Here is a 22,703-nt window from a genome sequence, read left to right as displayed (position 1 = left end):
AGCTTCCCGTCAGGCCCCGCGATTGGAGGCGGTGCCAGGCGATTCGTGTCACGTGATCCCAGCCTCCGCCCTGAGTAGGTGGAGACCTACGTCCGCCTAGAGGCAGCCGCCATCTTGTCTATTTAAACCGGCTCCAGTGCCTGCCTGCAGATCCCTCTAGAATTGATCGATTGGGCGAGGCACACTAGAAACACTGTATTTTTATAAAGGTTACCTGCGTAATTAAGATCTAACTAAAAATAAAGGATAATTGATACTGTATCAAATTGTTTATTTTGTTTTGTTACTGTTGCTGCCAACTAACTTGCTAAATTCTTGTTAGGTGCACAAAGAAGAGCCTTGAAACTCACGGACTAGTGGCAAACGAATAAGCAGAAAGCACCGTGTAGGCCCATGATAGGAAAACAGGTTGCTCGGAAACCTCAGTGGAATCCCAAAACAGCCAGCCTCCAGCGATCATTAGGGTAACAACCTGAAGGATTGCTAGGAGTTAGGTAGGTGAAGGAGATGGTATGCCACTAGAGACTGGGCTCCTGAAAAAATCAGGAGTAAGGCTGGACTGTAGGATAAGCGCTCACCTGCAATGTCAGTTTGAACCACAAGGTCAGCGGTTCAAATCCACCAGCTGCTCCTCTGAAACCCTATACAGGGTCTCTATGATTCGGAATCTACTCGACTCCAAAGCAACTTAACAACATCAAACCTCAAGGTCAGCAGTTCAAATCCAGCAGCTACTCTGAAGGAGAAAGATGAAGCTTTATCCTCCTAAAAAGAAACAGTATACAGTATCGCTATGAGTTGGAACCGACTTGACAGCACACAGCCAGCCCCCAAGCCTTGGAAGCCTGGCGAAGAAGAGTTCTGAAGGGCCTAGAAGAAATGTAAGGAGCTGAACTTCATCTTAAAAAGTAAGCACTGGGAAATTTAAAGATGTTTAACCTGACACTAATGGGCGAGAATCACTCATTTGGGGAATTTAAAAAGAGTACACTTATTCCTCAACTAAGGAGCTCTGGTAGCGTACTGGTTCTGAATCGGGCTGCGAACCTCAGGGTCAGCAGTTCGAAACTACCAGCTGTTCCGTGGGAGAAAGATGAGGCTTTCTGCTCCCGTAAAGATTTACAGCCTCGGAAACCCTGTACAGGGTCGCTATGAGTTGGAACCGACTCCACGGCACATAACAACAATTCCTCAAGTATCAACATGTTTAGATTCCAAAGAACAGGTTGTTATGCGAATATGGAGAATGATCACATCAGATCACAAAATAGGGTACAGCTAAATCTTACGTAACTGCTAACTCACTGAGAATCACGGCTAGCACAGAACCGTCACAGCCATGGTTACTCTTGCCTCACACCTCAGCGTTCCTTACTCTGTGTATTCCTTCCATTTTTCTCTTGATGCTTTCTGCATCATTCAATAATTTGCCTAGAGAATCTTTCATTAACGAAAGTCAAAGCTTGAATTTTTTTCTTCAGTTTCCCCAGGTTGAGAAATGCTGAGCATGTTCTTGCCTTTTGGTTTTCTGATTCCGGATCTTTGCACATTTTGTTGTAATATTTGGCTTTATCTTTTCGAGCTGATCTTTGATATTTTCTGTTCATCTCTTGTACCGCTTCATTTCTTCCATTTGCTTTAGCATCTCTACATTGGAGAGCAAGTTTCAGTTTTGGAAAATATGGCTTTGGTGATAGAAAAGATGCTGGAGAAACATGATAGAATTCTGCAAAATCAATGACTTGTTAATTTCAAATACCTTCTTTAGACAGCATAGGAGATGACTATACACATGGACCTCACCAGATGGAATACACAGAAATCAAATTGACTACATCTGCAGAAAGAGACGATAGAAAAGCTCCATATCATCAGTCAAAACAAGGCCAGGCGCAGACTGTGTAATAGACCATCAATTACTCACATGCAAATTCAAACGGAAGCTGAAGAAAATGAAAACAAGTCCACAAGAGCCAAAATATGACCTTGAATATATCCCATCTGAATTTAGGGATCATCTGAAGAACAGATTTGATACATTAAACACTGAAGACCGAAGACCAGAAGAGTTGTGGGATGACATTCAGAACATTATACATGAAGAAAGCAAAAAGTCATTAAGAAGACAAGAAAGAAGGAAAAGATCAAAATGGATGTCAGAGAGACCCTAAAAACTTGCTCTCCAGTGTAGAGAAACCACCAATAAATGAGGAGAAAAATTAGTTAATGGAATAATGGCAAAAGGTTTTCAGTAAAACTGAACTCAGTAGCCTAATACTTGGATTTTAGAATTTCTGGAGCCAAGATGGCTAGATGAACTCCAGAAACTATTACCCTTGTTGTTAAGTGCCATAGAGTTGGTTTTACCCATAGCAACCAACCCTGTATAGGGTTGCCCAAGAGCAACTGGTGAGCTTGAACTGATGACCTTGTGGTTCAAACCAACTTTGCAGTTCAATTCATTAACCCACAGCGCCAATAACCTTTAATACATAAGCAAAAAAATATTTCCTGAAGTCTTCTTAAAACCAAACAATAGTTTAGCTTAACTAGTTAAAAAACAAAAAAAAAGTCTGCTTTGAATATTTTTCTCTTTTAAGAATTATCTACATATGGGATCATAGTAATAACAGCAACTGGAGCGATTAGATGGAAGCTTACAGGACAGTTAGTTTACGCTAATGGTGGAGGAACAACTCAGAAAAGGAATTGCACAAGTAGAAAGGGTTGAATTCATGTATGTTTCGCTGTGTATAGTCTCAACAACAAAATAAGATTAAAAAACAAAACAGAAACAAACAAAGAAACAGCAAAACAAAACAAGCCTGCTAGCCAGTGGGGAGAAACACGCATGTCAATTTCCTTAAGAACCTGGGGAAATCAGCGGAACGCAGGTGTGCAAGGCCCAGGAGCCGGAGGAGCCCAGCCACAAAGGACTGTACGGCATCGGGGGAGCGGTTTGGTGGGGACACAAGGCCGCTCGGAGATCGCCGCAATGCTCCCCTCTTTGCAAGAATCACTGGATGGAGATGAAAAAGAGCTAGAGAGCAGCGAGGAGGGTGGTTCTGCGGAGGAGCGGAGACTCGAGCTACCACCCAGCAGCCACTACAGTCTGTACAGCTACCGCGGAAGCAGGTGGAGACGCCCCGCCCCTGCCCCGCCGGTGGGCCTTACACCCTAGCCCTCATACCAGACCTTTAGGACTGGCCCTCCCAAGCCTGTGTCCTCCATGTGTCCCTATGGGCTCAGTCCCTCTGTTCTTTGTTTAGTGGAATGCCAGGCAAGCTTAATGATATCAGTTCCCATTCCCATGTTTCCTGTCTTATCTCTTTAAACTTTCCAGAATTTCAGTCCCGCCCACCCACCACCATCAGCTATTGGTACCCTCTTAAATTGCCTGTATTTTTCCACCCTCACGGGTGGGCTGACTTTCTTTGGGCCCTCCTGGGTCTCTAAAGCCTGGTTTTTAAAAGGAAGTTGCTTGTGTTTTCTGTTTAGCCTTTCCTCCCGCCCCTTGTGTGGACCTAGAGAGAGAAGGGACTCTTGTCAGCACTGTTTTCTGTGTTTGTTTTCCCAGCTATGAAGGTAGGCAGAGGAGGACTCATGCCACGTTTTTAGTTAACTCTTGCCTGCCTCTCCCACACCCCATCCATACCCCCTGAGTCCATCTCATAACTGAGAGCAGTATTGTTCTTGTGACGTGCAGATTGGCACACCATCGAGGAGACAGTGATGATGCAAGTGGCACAAATACAGAAACTCCTTCCGGTGACGATTTCAGGTAAAACTAGCTTAACCATAATTCATTCCTATGCTTTTATCTGTTCTGCACCTCTGGCCTGTAGATGTCAGCGAGTACCCTATTTCCACTGAGCTTTTCCTCAGTCAAACCATCAAACCCGCTGGTCTCCTAGGAACCTCATCCTAGTTACCTCATTGGTTCATCTTTCAAGGCTGGGGCAGATCCAAACACACACAGTGCCCTTGGTAACAAGCAGAGACAGTTATTGAAAAACGAGCTCTAGTAGCAGCGTAGTGGTTACGAATCGGGCTGTGAACCTCAGGGTCAGAAGTTTGAAACTACCAGCTGCTCCGTGGAAGAAAGATGAGGCTTTCTGCTCCCGTAAAGATTTACAGCCTCAGAAACCCTGTACAGGGTTGCTATGGGTAGGAACCAACTCGATGGCACTTAACAACAACAACAGGTTATATTATGAAGAGCTTTGGTAGCGTAATGGTTACGAATTGGGCTGCTAACCTCATGGTCGGCAGTTCAAAACTCCCAGCGGCTCCGCTGGAGAAAGATGAGGCTTTCTGCTCCTGTAAAGATTTACAGCCTCGGAAATCCTGTGCAGGGTCTCCATGAGTCGGAACTGACTCCAGGGCACATAACAACAACAATTATTGAAAAGTATTGGTTTCATAACCTTTTCTTGTATATTCAGGTTATAGTTTCTGTTTATATTCTACTCTAAATCTAATTGAAATTCTGATTTTTTAGTTCATAAACTAAAATAAGCCAGTGTGTTAAGGAGCTCTGGTAGCATAGTGGTTACGAGTTGGGCTGCTAATCTCAAGGACAGCAGTTCAAAACTACCAGCCGTTCTGCAGGAGAAAGATGAGGCTTTCTGCTTCTGTAAAGATTTACAGCCTCGGAAACCCTATGCAGGGTTACTAAGAGTTGAAACCGACTCCACAGCACACCACCACCATCAAGCTAGTGTGTTCAATCTACGGTAATAGGTAGTTGGAGAGTTGATGAAAGAGGAGACGGTATGAAACAGTGATCTAGGGGAATGGTGGTGGTGGTTATGTGCCGTGGAGTCGGTTCTGACTCATAGTGACCCTGTACAGGGTTTCCAAGACTGTAAATCTTTATGGAAGCAAAAAGCCTCATCTTTCTCCTGTGGAACTGCTGGTAGTTTTGAACTGCTGACCTTGAGGTTAGCAGCCTGATTCGTAACCACTACTCTACCAGAGCTCCTTTATCTAGGGGAGCAGAAGAGCAAATGGATCAGGAAAGGGTGAGAGCTGGCAGCAGAAATGGTCCACTCAAAGTTAATGAGCTGTAACTTAAGGTGAGGCTGGAGACTATGGATATCAGTAGATTGGGGACCAGCATGGAATCAGGGTACTAGAGAGAAAGGTGGAAATAGAGAAACATTTTAAACTATTGAGATGGATCTTGGTGATGATCTGCATTCTTAGAGGTATCAGCAAGGGGTCAGAGAGAGAGCTTTCTCAAGTCCTTAAAAGAGTCCTGGGCTTTAAATAGCATTCTGTCTGGTTTATGGTGTGTGAAGGCAGTAATTCACTGGTAAGGACTGTGTGTCTTTCATTTGACAAGCCTTTCTTTGGTGGACACTAATCTACCATCTGAAGTGGAGCCACAGCTGCGCAGTTTCATTGTTAAGCGTCTTTCCAAGGGAGCAGTCTTTGAAGGACTGGGTAATGTTACATCCCTGGAGCTGAGGTAAGTGCAAAAATGTGCTGTGTCCTGAGGTTTTATTTCTGAGCTGAAAATGAGAAGTGCTGAGAAACTCCAAAAGATCAGCTCCTACCAGACCCAGGAGGCTTACCTTTGTTGCTGGCAGCCCATGCACTGGGACTGACTCATAAACCTTGTGGAATGGAATGAACTAAATGGTAGAGACTCTTCCTCCTGTTCATTTAGTTCCTACTTGGAGGAAAAGAGTTCATTACTAAAACCCAATGAAGTAACTACAAGTGTATACTTTATACTTTATAGAGTGCTTTCACAAACTTTTGTTTAATGCAGTTTTCTCTAGAAAGTTTGAGACAGAGCAGATGAGGAAATCAACTCAACTTAAATGGGGGACCAAGATCCTAAATCTGTTCACATCAATGGAGTGCTGGTTTGGACATACTGATCTTCTCTATCCAGTTCCAGCTGTCTTTCCAGTATACCTCTTGGTTGTATTCCATTTTAGACTGTGATGTTGCCACTCAAATCCCCCCAGGAGCAGAATCCATGGCCCAAGAATAAGACAAGATAAACATAGCATATTTCTCAAGAGAATTCAAAGCAATTTCATATTTGTGAGGCACTGCTTTGGCTAGAGGCCATTAAAGTATCCACTTCTGCTCCTCTGCTGTTACGAGTAAACAAAGGGAGAAGTCTGGGAAGCTGACTAGTGGCAGTCATTAGCTTTGTCAGAGACAGGTGACCAGGATGTACAGTAGTCCACAAAATTAGATGCATATTGTTATTAGGTGTCATTGAGTCAGCTCCAACTCACAGCGACCCCATGCACAAGAGAACAAAACACTGCCCGGTCCTGCCTCCGCCTCACAATAATTATGTTTGAGTCCATTGCTGCTGCCACTGTGTCAATTCATCTTGTAGGACATCTTCCTCTTTCTCACTTACCATCTACTTTACCCAAGCATAACGTCCTTCTTCAGGGACACGTCCCTCCTGATAACATGCCCAAAGTATGAGATGTAAACAAAGTCTTGCCTCCTGGTTTCTAAGGAGCAGTTTGGTTATACTTTTTCCAATAGATTTGTTTGTTCTTCTGGCCGTTCATGGTACTTTTAATATTTTTCTCCAACAGCATAACTCAAATGCATCAGTTCTTCTGTAGTCTTCCTTATTCACTGTTCAACTTTCACATGCATATGAGGTTATTGAAAATACCATGACTTGGGTCAGGTGCACCTTAGTCCTCAAACTGACATCTTTGCTCTTTAACACTTTAAAGAGGTCTTTGCAGCAGATTCCCTGAGTGACCCAAACAAGATGTTTTACCTTTACTTTACCTTTCCAGTTCTCCAGGGTATCGAGTCGGCTGTTACTACTGCCTTTTTCAACAAGACAAATTGTTTCCTGAAGCAGCAGCAGTGGACTCTGAGTGTAAACCTTCAGAGTATGTATGCTGTTTTTTAGGAGGGTCTGAAAAAGGACTTGAGCTATATCCTTTCACGGGTCTTTAAAGGATATGAAGAAGGAAAACCAGGGAAGGCAAGTGCAGGAATAAAACTACCAACCTTTAAAAACTTTCTCTACCCACTTATGTATTTACTTGAATTTCTTAACTTTATGTAACCACTTTGTCTTAGCTTGTTTTAATTTGCAGTTTGTGTTATTTGAGCAATTTTAGATTTCATATTGGGAGATAAAACCCTGTCTTTTTTCATCCTTTATTACTTCCTTAAGAATGTACTTTCAGGCTTGAATTGGACAAGTATATTCAAGGGCTAAAAGACAACATGAACTGTGAGGTAAGATGACTAATTTAATAGTTTTTGGTTGTATTTTAAGACTGAGTTGATGAACATCTGTTACAGCTATAGTGTCAAATCATAGGTGGGACTCAAAGACAAATCATTTCCAAAAAATTGCTTCTTTATGGGCAAGTCTGATTAAGGGAAACAGGAGCATTGTCTTACAAGTGCTTTCAGATTCAGAAGACTTCTGATGTTTTGTAAACATGAACATTTCAATCCATTAAATTTGATGGCATGTGGTAGCATGCCAGGTGAGGAAGAAGGTGCTCTTCTGGTTCGGTTCCTAAGTCTCTGAAATTCACATTTCTGGTCAGAACTAGGCTGATAGTCCACAGCACCTCTGGCATCACAGACATGGTGTGCAGTGACATGGCTATCCTTGAATGCCACAGTACAGACTTTTAGGAACATTCCATTCTTCATTGATTGATCTTTTATGAATTAAGTACATCCCTATTGATTAATTTATCCACACCTTTTTAAAACTGCTTATGGCATTTGTTGAAGTCATGACTCTTAAAAATTTAGCACCCATTCCAGGTAGGAATAGCTGCTTTCATTTGTCAGGTCTCTACAAAAATGCTGCAGGAGGAGAGGGAAGGATAGCACAGGAAGGAGCTAGGACTGTGAGTCTGGGGAGCCGCTCTCTCAAATTGGAGCTGTTCCTTTGTGACACAAATCCCTAGGGAGCAGCATAGTTGAGAAAGCAGAAGCTCCTGGGTACTTTGTCTGAGAACTGGCCTGGACTTCAGTGCTTGGCGAGTCAACCGCTACCTTCCCTATTTAAATTTTGAGTCAGAATGAACTCTGTTTACCTTGCCTCCGTCATTCAACAGACTAAACAAAGTTGTCCTGTGGATTTTTAGACAGTGAGCTTTAATAGAGAAGGTATTCCTTTTTTTTTTTTTTCACTGTCAAGGGTATCATAAAGAAAATGTTCAGTCTACTAAAGTGAAGACTTATGCTAAAGCAAATTTATTCTACTCTGATCTAGGAAAAGGGTCTGGAGAATCCCATAAAGTCCTACCTGAACAGCTGGTTTGAGGATGTTGTATGCCCGATCCAAAGGGTGGTTCTTCTCTTTCAGGAGAAACTTACTTTTCTGCTCCACGCTGTAAGTATTGCCCAAACAAAAGTATTTCCTTAATCAGGACCCACGTTGGCAGAGTTTGGGTTATTTAAGGATATCACCCATTTTTCTCTGAATATTCATTCCTTTTTCCCTTGAATATCCATTCAAACTCTGCTTACTAGGAAGATGGACTGCACCTTCTTGACTTAGATCTAGACAGATTACTACACTGCATTGTAAATGCCGGCTAAGTCTTCCTAATAGCATAAACATTTTAAAATAATTTTTTATAGTTATAAAAATAATGATAAAATCATTAAAAAATGATCTGGGAGTGATACAATTTCTAAAGCAGTTTGAGAAGAAATATAAAAATGTGGAGCATATAGGGGGCAAAGTTATGAAAACTTCATTATCACCGAATACCTTGAGTTGCTGGGCCTGGGGACTCAGGACCATGGTTCCGGGCACACCAACACCAATTGGCACAACAGTCCACAAAGACAATGTTCTCCATCCTACTCTTTCTGAGTAGCGACTAGGATCCTAAAAAGTTCATGAGCAGGGGATTTCCAGAAAGATGGCAGTCTAGGCAGACAGCTACACAGATCTACTATAACAAAGATACGGAAGACCAAATGAAGCCGACTCAGATGACAACCCTGGATCCCTGAGCTTCAGAAGGAAGGACAGAGAAGTGGGAGGAGAAGCTGAGCAAGGGCGGCCAAGGAAGAAGACAGGCTGGAGAACAGCCTGCCAGCCGGACACAACATAGTCATCTTTTGAACGTTTCTGGAGAAAAACAGTGGCCTGGCAGCCCAGACACACACTGGTGGCTGGTGATGGGAACGGTGCAGTTCTCTCGTTTCCCCTGCTTTCCCGGTTACCAGAGGTGTGGCCTACTTCCACCCTTTTTCACAGCCAGCATAGGCCCTACTCTTCAGAAGTTTGGGGTCACTCAGTAATCTGTGTGAGGTGGGTGTCAGCTGCGCTGCCTTGGTCCCTGGATTCAGATGGACACTGCTGCAGACCTGCTAAGCCTGTACAACCTCCAGACCAGCCCTAGACTAGCAGAGACTAGCATTACCAGTAAGGGACCTTGCCCTTAGCTGCTCTCTGCCCTAGACACTGAATCTAGTTACTTTAAGGGCCTCTAGGAACTGCTTCTGGGTTGGTTATCCTCAATAACACCTAGGAAGCAAAGAAATAAGACCCATAACTCACACCATTTAAAAAAACTAATTCAATGTGGATTAAAGACCTAAATGTGAAACCTAGAACTATAAAGATCAGTGAAAACTAGCAATAAACTTAATGACTCTGATAAGTGGCATAAATACACTATGGAACATAACTGAAAACACAAAAAGTAGAAGACAAACTAGATGGCTGGGACTGCCTAAAATTAGACACTTATGTGCAATGAAAGATTTCACCAAAAACAGTAAAAGGAGATCAGGAAAAAATTGTGGGTAATAACATGCTAGACAAGGGATTAATTTCTAAAATGTATAGAAAACTTGAACAACTCAACGAGAAAGAAATAATCCAATAAAAAAATGGGCAAAGAGCATGAACAGACACTTAACCAGAGAAGACATTCAGGCAGCCAGCAAACATACGAAGAATGAACTTGTGACCATTAGTCATGTGTTGTTCTTAGGGGCTGTTGAGTCAATTCCTACTCACAACAAAAGGAAACAATGCCTGGTCCTGCATCATCCTCACAGTTGTTGTGTTTGAGCCCATTGCTGATGCCACTGTCAATCTGTCTTGTTGGAGGTATTACTCTTTTTCTCTGACCCGCCCTCACTTTACCAGGAATGATGGCCTTCTCCAGGGACTGCGCCCTACTTGTCCGAAGTATGAGAGATGAAGTCTTGGCATCCTGGATTCTAAGGAACATTCTAGCTGTACTTCTTCCATCACAGATTTATTTGTTCTGGCAGTTCATGATACTTTTATTCTTCTTCAGCACCATAATTCATATGTATCAATTCTTCCGTCATCTTCCTTATTCATTGTCCAACTTTTACATGCATAGTTGTTGTTGTTGTTAAGTGCCATAGAGTCCATTCTGATTCATAGTCACTCTGTATAGGGTTTTTGAGAAGCAGATGGTGAGCTTGAACTGCTGATTTTGCAGCTCAAACCAACCTTGAGTTTGAGTGCTTATCCTACAATGCCATACCAGGACTCCACATGCATATGAGACAATTGAAAATACCATGACTTGAGGCAGGCACACCTTTAAGTCTTCAAACTGATATCTTTGCTCTTTAACACTTTAAAGGAGTGTTTTTTGCAGCAGATTTGCCTAATTAACATGTGATTTGATTACTTGTTTCCTTGAGTGTTGATAATGGGTCCAAGTAAAATGACCTCTTTGACATCTTCAATCTTTTTTCATTTACCATGGTGTTATTTATTGGTCCAGTGGTGAGGATTTCTGTTTTCTTTACACTGAGGTACAACCCATACTAAAGGCTGTATGTAGTCTTTGATCTTCATCAGTAAGTGTTTTTTAAATCCACTTCTCTTTCAGCTAACAAGGTTGTAACATCTTCATATCACAGGCTCTTAATGAGTCTTCTTCCAATCCTGGTGTCATATTCTTCTCATGTCCATTTTCTTGGATTATTTGCTTAGAATATAAATTGATCTTCATAAGTAAATATTTTAAGTCTATTGTTTGTTGTTGTAGTTAAGTGCTGTCAAGTCAGTTCCGACCCATAGCGATCCTGTATAGAGTTTCTGAGGAGCAGCTGGTGAGCTTGAACAGCCAACCTTGCAGCTCAAATGGCTTTGCAGTCTGGTGCATTAACCCACAGGGCCACACCAGGACTCTTTAAGTCTTTTAGAGAGATGTATATCAAGACAACAGTGATATATCTTCTCACCCAGCATTAATAGGAAAGTTCAATAAAAGAGAAAACAACAAATGCTGGCAAGGTTGTGGAGAGATGATACCCTTCTGCATTGTTGCTGGGACTGCAAAATGGTATAACCACTATGAAAAACGATATGGCTCATCCTCTGAAAGTTGGAAAAAGAAATACCATATGATCCAGCAATTTCTCTACTTGGTACATATTCTCTATAAATAAAGAGTTGAGACACAGTTATATATAGGTACACCCATGTTCATTGTAGCACTATTCACAGTAGCAAAATGATGGAGACCACCTAAATGCTCATCAATGGAAGAATGGATAAATAAAATATGGTTTATACACCCAGTGGAATACTTTGCAGCCTTAAGGAATAGTGATGCATCTTCAAAACATCTCATAACATGAATGGACCTAGATGATATTGTTAAGTGTCTTCACTGACTCAGAGTGATCCTATATAGGGTTTCTGAGGTGGTAAATCTCTGTGGGAGCAGACAGCCTCATCTGTCTCCTGTGGAATGGCTGGTGGATTCAAACCACCAAGCTTGTGTCTCACAGTTTTGTGCTTATCCTACAGAGTCATTGTGCTCCTTGTTGAACAAATTAGTCAATCACAAAAGGACAAATATTGTATGAGACCACCGTCGTAAAAAATTAAGAAAAGGTTTTCATGCTGAAAGAAGCATTCTTTGATGGTTACCAGGGATGGGAGGGGAGTCTTGGTGTGTCACTGTAGCATAAGCACTGGATTACAAGGTCAGTTTGAACTGCAAAGTGGGCAATTCAAACTGACAGCCACTCCTTGGAAACCCTATACAGGATCACTATGCAATGGAACCAACTCAGAGACACTTAACAACAACAGAGGTGGAACCGAAGGTAGAGTAAGTCACTGGCTAGAGGGTAGATGTATTAATCTGGGTAACAAAGAAGACAAGAAAAAAAAAAATGGATGTCAATCAACATATTGCATTATGTTAAAAAAAATTTTTTTTTAAAGCTGATGAACAGCCATCTAAGATGCAACTATTGGTCTCTCCCTACCTGGAAAAAAGAAGAGTGAAGAAAATCAAAGACATATAGAAACAATTAGTCCAGTGGATTAATGGACTGTAAGAACATCCATCTCCATGATCTCAAGACCAGAAGAACTAAATGATGCCCGGCCATCACTACCAACTGCTCTGAAGGGAATCATATTAGAAGGCCCTGGATAGAATGGGAAAAGACTGGAACAAAACTCAAAATCATAGAAAAGACCAGACATACTGGTTGTATAGAGATTTGTGGAATCCCCGAGACTACGGTCCTTAGTTACCCTTCAGGTCTGAAAATGAACTCACCCCCCAGTTCCATTTTCAGCCAAACAATAGACAGGCTTATAAGGTGAACAATAATGCCAGGGAGGCAATCACTCCTTAAGTTGATCAGCCATCTGAGGTGCAAAGGGCAGCATTTATCCAAGGACAAAGTTCAGAAGGGTTAGGAAAGGAGGAGGAATGAAAATAGGAAACCCAGGGAGGTAATGGGATAGATAAGTGATGTTACTTTGTGAGGACTGCAGTCAATGACTTGAAACAAAATGTGTGTAAGTTGTTGAATGGAAAAATAGATCTCTGTAAACCTTCACTCAATTCACAATATAAAGTGGAAAAAAAAATCTAGTGAGATTTTAGGCATATATAAGTATCTGGATAAACTGATGGAATATGCAGGGATTGCAAATATTGTAATGAAACGAAGTATATGATTTGTTGAATGTAAAATTGATGATCTGCTCTATAAACCTTCCCTCAATTCACAACAAAAAGTAAAAAAAAAAAAAAAAGTGGATTAAAATTGAACAGTTCACTAACATTTGCAGACAATAGCAGAGGATTGAGTGTATGACTGAGCTTTTCATTTTACATGGTGGATAAATGCTGAGATGAGATGAGAACAAGGCAGTACGGTTAGATCTCAGCTTTAGTGCGCAACAGCTGAACAAGGCTCTGCAGGGCTCCTGTGTGGTGCCATTAATCTTCTGATGTGGTGGTGATTTGAGAAGGTGACGTTTAGTCACAAGTAGCTGCTTAGTAGGACAAACCAGACTATATGTATCCACCAGGCTTTATTTTTCTCTTGTAGGCTCTGAGTTATACTCCTGTTGAGGTTAAGGAATCAGATGAAAAAACAAAGAGAGACATTGACAGGTAAACAACATGGTTTTTGAAGACAGAACCTTTTCCACACACAGTCTGATTTTTACTAAAACCTCCCTAGTACAGAATGAATTTGCTCTTCCCCTCCTGTTCTGTAACCTTGTTTGTGGAAACGGGCCTGTATGTGTGACAGGTTTCTGAGTGTGGCCAGTCTTCAAGGACTTATTCATGAGGGCACCGTGACATCTTTGTGCATGGCTATGACAGAGGAGCAACATAAGTCTGTGGTCATCGATTGTAGTAGCTCCCAGCCTCGGTTCTTCAATGCAGGTAAGCAGCCATCCCCATTCCTGTGCCTCTTCATTTTTGCACTGAGAAAGATGGTGCAAAGTCACTCTTTCTGCCTTGTGCCGCTTTACAAGTCTATCCCAAATTTGCTAAAAACAACTGTAGTTTTTGAAACCCCGATGAGGCCACATCCAACTATTCTACTCCTAGGAATATAGAGAAACTCTTGTACCCTGGAGACATGTACAAACAAGGGTTTAAAAAGTCATGGTTTGAAATAGCAAATATTGGAAGCAACCTAAATGTTCATCAATTGGAAAATTGATAATCTGCTGTATGGGATGAAAGTGACTAAGTTAAAGCTGCATGTATCAATATAGCTCAGAACCATCCTATTTAGTAAGATAAGCCATGAGAAAAGTACGTCAAGTCTTAATGTACACAAAATGCTCCTCTACAGGGCTTGCTTTTTGCTGCTGTTAAGTACTGTCAAGTTGGGTCCGACTCATAACAACCCTATATAGCGTTCCCAAGGAGTGGCTGGTGAGTTTGAACTGCCAACCTTGTGGTTTAAACCAACTTTGCGGTCCAGTGCATTATTGTACAGTGCCACACCAGGACTCCTGTTGTTGCTGTTAAGTGCCGTTAACTTGGTTCCGACTCATAGAAACCCTGTATAGGCTTTGAGAATTAACTGGTGGGTTTGAACTGCTAACCTTGTAGTTGGCAGTCCTGTGCTTATTCTACAACGCCACGCCAGGATACATATATTTTTTAATGTAGTAAAATGTAGTGTAGTGGGTTATGAGTGGGCTGCTAACCACAAGGTCAGCAATTTGAATTTACCAGTCACTTTGAGAAGGAAAGGTGAGGCTTTCTGCTTCCGTAAAGATTTACAGCCTTGGAAACCCTATACAGGGTTGTAATGAGTGGAAACTGACGTAACCAACCAACTAACCATAGAAAGAACTAAATGGAAACTCTTTCTGATGAGAAACGAGTGGGGTATGATTGGGAGGGTTACTCAAGGGCTTTAACCATTTTGGTGTTACATAGCCAGGTATTGAGTACATAGGTAGGGGTGGGTATGCGTATTTTATTTTAACTATTATAGAAGTGTCAAATTGTTCATTATAAATGTTTTTGTTTGTTTGTTTCCATTTATAAGTGTTTTTTTGAAGAAAGATAAATGCCTTTGTAGGATTACATTTTAAATTTATTTAATTTCCCAATGTACTTTATAGGAAGCAACCGGTTTTGTGAGGATTGGATGCAGGCATTTCTAAATGGTGCTGAAGGGGGCAATCCTTTTCTTTTCCGACAAGTACTGGAGAACTTTAAATTAAAGGTAATTAGTTGGCTGTGTACCAGGCCCCACAGTCTGTTCATGTGAGTTTTCATTGTTGTCAGTGACAGTGGAACAAATCTGCTGTGGAGCTGCCGTGTCTACTAATAGGATGCTCCCAAATTGGGATCCTCAGGGAGCGTTTGTTTATATTTTTAAGTGGCTTGTGCATGTATATCCTTTTATTTCTAATTAAGTGGTTTGAACACTTAGCTTATATTTACTTTGTGATGGATCTTTAGTTGCAGAGCACAAAAACCTGATCCAGTGCCTAAGGGTTCAAAACTGGGGGCAGGGCTGGGGATGGGAAGGGAGTTTTGTTGCTTTATCTAGGAGATGTTTTTGAAAGTATTTTTACTTCATATAGGAACTTTTGTCCTACTGAGTTGTAAAACATATTAGCAAAAAAAATGATGGAAATATTTAAAACTAAGAACCAAACAACTCAGGAATGTATGAGGGTAAATTAAAAAGTATTGCTCCTAGGAGTCCATAAACATGCATGGGTTTATTCCAAATAATACAAGTGTATTAATCTTGTCTGTGTAATCAGGGGATACAGGCAAATTCTCTTGGAAATACACTTTTTTTAGTCTAGTTGTTGTTAAGTACCATCCAGTCAGTTCTGACCCGTAGCAACCCTGAATAGGGTTTCCAAGGAGCCGCTGGTGAGCTTGAACCACTGACCTTGCAGTTCAAATGACAAACGACTTTCCAGTCTGATGCATTAGCCCACAGTGCCACACCAGGACTACTGTGGTGTCTAGTTAGTCTACTTAGGGTTAGGGTGTCTGTAAAAAACAAGGTCCAATCAAAGCCTTGGTTTCCAAGGGGATCTTTCGGGCCTTGTAATTTAAATCAGGCAGGTCAGCTTCAAGGGTGATGGCAACGAAGAATACAAGATGATCGGGGACTTAGTATGAAGAAGTTTTAAGAAAATGGAAAACCATCTAAGTGAGAAAGCCCAGGAAATTGTTCTGAGCAATATTTCCCATCATGGCAGTGCACATTCTTTGAGGGCACAAGGACTGTCCTAGGAGCATTTCATTAGAAAACCTTACCCCATCCACCATACATCCCTGATCTTGTCCTTTGAGGTTTCTCTTTGTTCCCCGAACTAAAAGGAACATGATTTTAATCCCTCTAGGATGCCCCCACTCATCTGTCAGTTTGTCTTACTGTGGTGGCTTGCATGTTGCTGTGATTCTGGAAGCTATGCCACCGGTATTTTAAACACCAGCAGGGTCACCCATGGTGGGCAGGTTTCAGCTGAGCTTCTAGACTAAGACAGACTAGGAGGAAGGAGAGACGGACTACTTCTGAATGTCTGCCCTCTGAAAACTTTATGAACAGCCTTGGCACATTGTCAGATATTGTGCTGGAAGATGAAAACACGATGAATACCAGCAGTACAGTGTCAGATAGATGCCAGAAGATGAGCCCTTCAGGTTGGAAGATACTTAAATACGACAGTGGAAGTGCTGCCTCCTCAAAGTTGCGTTGACTGTGGTGATATGAATGGAGTAAACAGGACCTTCATTTGCTGATGGTGCACAGTTAAAAATGAGAAGAAACAGCTGCAAGCATCCATTAATAATCAGAACATGGAATGTACGACGTATGAATCTAGGGAAATAGGAAGTTGTTTAAAACGAAATGGAACAAATTAAAATCACTATCCTAGACATCAGTGAGCTGAAACAGACTGGTATTGGTCATTCTGAATTTGACAGTCAAATGGTTTATTATGCCAGGAACAACAAATTCAAAAGGAATGACAGGGCATTTGTCCTCAAAATGAACATTTCAAGATCTATCTTGAAATACAGTGTTGTCTGTGATAGGATAATAGCCATATGCTACTGGAGTACTGGTGTGGTGCTGTAGGATAAGCACTGGACAAGGTTGATGGTTCAAATCCACCAGAAGCTTCTCAGAAACCCTATATGGTGTCACTGTGCATCAGAACTGACTCCACTGGTCACAACAAGGAAGACCAGTTAATAACACTGTTATTAAAATTTAAGAACCAACCACTAAAGCCACTGATGATGAAATTGAAGAATCCTATCAACTTCTTCAGTCTGAAATTGACTAAATATGCAATTAAGATATATTGATTATTATTGGTGATTGGAATGTCCAAATTGGAAACAAAGAGGGTTAGGAGTTGGAAAATATGGCCTTGGTGACAGAAATGATGCTGGAGATCCCCTGTTAAGATTTTTCAAGACCAATGACTTATTCATTGCAAATACCTTTTTAAAACAACATAAAACTCAATTACATGGACCTCACCAGATGGAATACATACGAATCAAATTGACTACATATGTGGAAAGAGATGGTAGAAAAGCTCAGTATCATTAACCAAAACAAGGCCAGGGGCAGACTGTGGAACACAATATGCAAGTTCAGGCTGAAGCTGAAGAAAATTAAAACAAGTCTACAAAAGCCAATATATGACCTTGCACATATCACACCTGAATTTAGAGATCATCTCAAGAACAGATTTGATACATTAGAAACCAGTGACTGAAAAGCCGAAGAATTGTGGGATGACATCAAGAAGATAATATGAAAAAGGATCAGTAAGATTGAAAAAAGAAAAGACCAAAATGGATACCAGAGAAACTCTGAAACTTGCTCTCTAGTGTAGACATACTAAACAAATGGAAGAAATTTCAAAGGGTAGCTCAAGAAGATAAAATCAAGTATTATAATGAAATGTGCAAAGACTGGAAGGGAAGAACACACTCATTGTTTCTCAAGCTGAAAGAATGGAAGAAAAAATTCAAGCCTCAACTTGAAATATCGAAAGATTCCATTGGCAAAATACTGAATGATGCAGAAAGCATTAAAAGAAGATGGAAGGACTACACAGAGCCACTGTACCAAAAAGAAATAGTTGTTCAACAATATCCAGAGGTTGATCAAGAATCAGTGGTACTCAAGGAAGATGTCCAAGCTACATTGAAGGTATTGATGAAAAACAAGGCTCCAGAAATGGATGGAATACAAATAGAAATCTTTCAAGAAACTGATGCAGCCCTGGAGGCACTCACTCATCCATGCCAAAAAATTTGGAAGACAGCTAGCTAGCCAACCTATTGGAAGAGATCAATATTTGTGCCCATTCCAAAGAGAGGTGACCCAATGGAATGCAGAAATCATCGAGCAATATCATTAATAATCACATGCAAGTAAAATTTTGCAGAAGATAATTCAAGAACGGCTGTAACAGTCCATTGCTAGAAACTCAAGTCAGATTCAGAAGAGGACATGGAACTAGGGATCTCATTGCTGACATCAGATGGATCTTGGTTGAAAGCAGAGAATACCAGAAAGATATTTACTCATGCTTTATTGACTATCCAAAGGCTTTTGACCATGTGGATCATGACAAACAATGGATAGCATAGAGAAGAAAGGCATTCCATAGCACTTGAGTGTGCTCATGAGGGTCCTGTACGTAGACCAAGAGGCAGTCATAACAGTTGGGCATGCTTGTTGTTGTTATTGAACACATTAAGGGAATATTGAATGGTTTAAAATCAGGAAAAGTGCTGTATTCTTTCACCATATTTATTCAGTGTGTATGCTGAGGAAATAATCTGAGAAGCTGGAGTATATGAAGAAGAGCATGGTATCAAGGTAGGAGGAAGACTCATTAAGAACCTGTGACAGGCAGATGAAACAACCTTGCATGCTGAGAGCAAAGAGGACTTAAAAATACTTACTAGTGAAAATCAAATACTACAGTCTTCAGTATGGATTGCACTTCAATGTAAAGAAAACAAAAATACTCACAATTGGACCAATAAATTTCATTATGATAAATGGAGAAAAGATTGAGGCTGTCAAGGATTTAAGTTTGCTTACATCAACAATCAACACTCATGGAAACAGCCATGAAATGAAATGAAACCACCTTGCTTGCTGAAAACAAAGAGAACTTAAAATAGTAATGAAGATAAAAGACTACAGCCTTTGGTATGAATTGCACCTCAATGTAAAGAAGACAAAAATCCTCACAACTGGACCAGTAAATTGCATCATGATAAATGGAGTAAAGATTGAATTCGTGAGGTTGGCGCAGTACTGGGCAATGTTTCGTTCTGATGTGCATAGAGTTGCTGTGAATCAGAACTGACTTGAGGGCACCTAACAACCACAAAGATACCAAAACTTCTTTGACATGACATAAATTGCAGACCAAGGAATTCTTCAAGGAAGGGTTAGAGAGATGGAAACACCACCTTCAGAAGTGTGTAGACTTAGATGGAGGATATGTTGAGAAGCACTAACTTCACATTTTAACATTTTGGTTTAATAAACATGTGTATGATTTTATAGCAATACTTTTTGACTTACCCTGATATAATGAGTTGTCAGCTGGATAATGGTGGTGTGCTGTGGAGTTGGCTTCAACTCATAACAACCCTGCTTAGGGTTTCCGAGGCTGTAAGTCTTTACGGGAGCAGAAAGCCTCATCTTTCTCCTGCAGAACAGCTGGTAGTTTTGAACTGCTGACCTTGAGGTTAGCAGCCCAACTCGTAACCACTGTGCCACCAGAGCTCCTTTATCAGCTAGATAGGAGACAGTTTTCAAGCTTTATTATCATCCTACTACATATTTAACTGGATGATCTTTTTCTAGGCCATACAAGACACAAATAATTTGAAGAGGTTTATCCGACAGGCCGAAATGAATCATTATGCGTTGTTTAAATGTTACCTGTTCTTAAAGAACTGCGGTAGTGGAGATACCCTTTTGAAGATTGTGAAAGTGGAACATGAAGAAATGCCAGAAGCCAAAAATGTGGTAGCCGTCCTCGAAGAATTCATGAAAGAAGTTCTTACCCAAAGTTTCTGATCACATTTTAAGATCATTGTATTGTGTAGTTGGGATAGTCAAGCCTTGGTGTTTGAAATTGCAGTTGTTTTAGTTATTAATCTGATGGTTATTTAAGATGATTTGAAATTCATTTCAGATTTGTTTTCTTTTGCAATTTTGACATTTGACTTAATTAAACCTAAAAATCTGAGGAACGTCTTCACTGAGTCCTAAATAGATAATACATATGTGTCAGACTTGTGAAAATTTAATATACTGCTAGTCCCATAATTTCTAGAATTCAGGAGGTTGTTGCTTAAAAAATGTCAGAGGTAATTTTGGAGGTTCTCTCAGGAGTTTGCTGTAGTAGTTAGAAACTTTTTTCCTCAGAAAGATCATAATTCTTCTTTCTCAATGGATTGTAGCTTCTTGTTTAACGAGTATAATCCTCGATTTAGGACAGATGAGTTAGTGCTGCTCAGCCATTCCAAAGAAAGTCTATGCACTCTGTGGGGGCTTGATACAGTTTTTGTCTGATTGACAATGGCGGCAATGGTGAAGGCAGCTCTGGAGTCAATATGCAAATCATGAATGAAAATCAGACATCTCTGATAGAAATCTACTACAGAAGTGGCCTGTACCATCACTTTTTTTACTGACTTGCCAGAGCCTATAGTTTCTTTCTTCTACACGAAAATGCTAGAGGTTTTTTTAAAAAATGTTAAGGGGGCCAAAAAAATGCCAGTAAATTAACATAATGCAAATAGAGATTCTTCATGTCTGAGTTCCTCTTGTTTTTAGTTCTTTGCACATTTGTTGCAAGCCTCAGATTGTTTTATGCTGGATCAATTGAAAGTGCCCTCAGCTAGCCCTTTACAACTCTCATGGAAGCCAGTTGTAGCCTCTCCCATATGATTGCAATTTGTTCTGTATAGCTCTTCATTTATCAAATCCATTTGATAATGTCTTTTGCTGAGATTAGGATGCTCAGAGGGACAGAGGGACACAGGTCCATTAACTCTGAGGAATCTTGTTTAAAACGGCTCTAAATTCGTATGTAAGTGCTGATCTTTAGCTTTCAAAGTAACTGACAGTAGTCTTCTGCCTTCTCTACAGAAGTCTCAGGACATGACTCACTGAGCCATTTCTTTTCCTTTAATGAGAAATACAATTCAGTATCTCATAAAGGCTTTCATGGGCCTTTAAACTTTAATAACTTACACTGTAGACAGCATAGAAAAATCTAAGTAGCATTTTTTTTATAACATTAAATTTAGGATGACTATGAAAAAAATCAGCATTCTGATTCTGACCTTGAAATGACTGTCTTTGTTCTAATGTACTTGATTGCCCACATGGGAATCCATTTTTTTACTAAATTTTTCTGAATACTTGATTGTGATTGGGTGAAAGTGTACAGAGCAATTTACTTTTCCATTCAACAATGCATACACATTTTGTTTCTTGACATTAGTTGCAAACCCCTCAAATGTAGCAATACTCTTCCTGCTTCCTCCCTGGGTTCACTATTGCCATTGTTTGGGGGCAGATGCTGCTCTTTTGGTCTCAGCCTGGTTGACTGTTCTGAGGAGCACATTCCTCACTGGGGTTATTTCTGTTCACGTTCAAGGTGGTTCTCCAGAGTGGGCTTAGTTCCATCTTGGAAGAATTTCAAAAGGCCATCATCTTAGGGGTTCCATCAGTCTCTATCAGACCAGTAAGCCTGGTCTTCCTTATGATTTTAAGTTTTGTTCTATATATTTCTCCCACTCTGTCCAGGACCTTGTTTTGATCCTAATCAAACAAGTAGGTAGTGTAGCTGGGCACCATCTAGCTCTTCTGGTTTCAGGCTAGTGAAAGCTGGGGTTTGCTTTGGACTAATTGTTTCCTTGAAAATTTTACTTTCTTCACTCTTCTTTGCTCTAATTTTTTTTTTTTTAACCTGAATAAGTAATATTAGGACATTAAAATTTTGAGTCTGGAAAACATTTTTAATTTTTAAATTAACATGTCAAGAGTCCATGTTATAAATGGTACCTGAAAGCACATATGTTGCCTACTTCAAATCATTCATGAATATAAACAAGATACAATGATGTATTCTTTATATAAGGGGGCATCAAAACGTTCATGGAAAAATTGAATGAAAGATAGTGGAATTTTTCCATGAACTTTTTGAAATCCCTGCATATATGTATGTGTATATGTATATATATGTGCCGTGGAGTCGGTTCTGACTCATAACGACCCTGTACAGGGTTTCTGAGGCTCTAAATCTTTATGGGAGCAGAACGCCTCATCTTTCTCCCGCGGAACAGCTGGTAGTTTCGAACTGCGGACCCTGAGGTTCGCAGCCCGATTCAGAACCACTACGCTACCAGAGCATATATATACTGTTGTTACTGTTAAGTCATGTCGAGTTAGTTCTGACTTATAGTGACCCTGTATAGGGTTTCTAAGACTTTAAATCTTTGCTGGAGTAGAAAGCCTCATCTTTCTCCTGTGGAGCGGCTAGTTTGCTCGAACCACAGACTTTGTGGTTTGTAGTCCAGTGCTTATCGTATGGAGCCACCACGCTCTTGTATATATAGCTATACATACACATACACACAAATATGTATGTATGTATGTATGTATACACACACACACATATGCACACGTGTATAGTAATTTTGGGTCTTTATTTTATACAATTGTACACAATACAGTCTTATTTTAAAAATCTTTGGCAAACTACATATCCCTTCTGTGGTAGGCGGTGGTGGTGGTTGTGTACTGTGGAGTTGGTTCTGACTCACAGTGACCCTGTATAGGGTTATCAAGGCTATAAATCTTTATGGGAGCAGAAAGCTTCCTCTTTCTTCCTTGGAGCGACC

The 22,703-nt window shown here is 40.6% G+C and overlaps 1 protein-coding gene across 1 annotated transcript; it reads left to right on the top strand.

Annotated features, from left to right (window-relative positions):
- Positions 1–2,995: 2,995 nt before the first annotated feature.
- Positions 2,996–20,043, top strand: LOC102821072 (chromosome unknown open reading frame, human C17orf75). Its single transcript, XM_006832305.1, has 10 exons — positions 2,996–3,135; positions 3,707–3,781; positions 5,348–5,473; positions 6,792–6,935; positions 7,188–7,245; positions 8,246–8,365; positions 13,345–13,409; positions 13,552–13,688; positions 14,891–14,994; positions 19,651–20,043. Exons 1-10 carry the CDS (start codon positions 2,996–2,998, stop codon positions 19,864–19,866), a joined length of 1,185 nt encoding a protein of 394 aa, XP_006832368.1. The 3' UTR covers positions 19,867–20,043.
- Positions 20,044–22,703: the final 2,660 nt, after the last annotated feature.

The sequence above is a fragment of the Chrysochloris asiatica genome, unplaced genomic scaffold (genome assembly GCF_000296735.1).
Source record: "Chrysochloris asiatica unplaced genomic scaffold, ChrAsi1.0 scaffold00007, whole genome shotgun sequence".
Classification (NCBI taxonomy): domain Eukaryota; kingdom Metazoa; phylum Chordata; class Mammalia; order Afrosoricida; family Chrysochloridae; genus Chrysochloris; species Chrysochloris asiatica.
The sequence above is the reverse complement of the archived record's forward strand: the minus strand, read 5'-3'. Positions and strand labels throughout refer to the sequence as shown.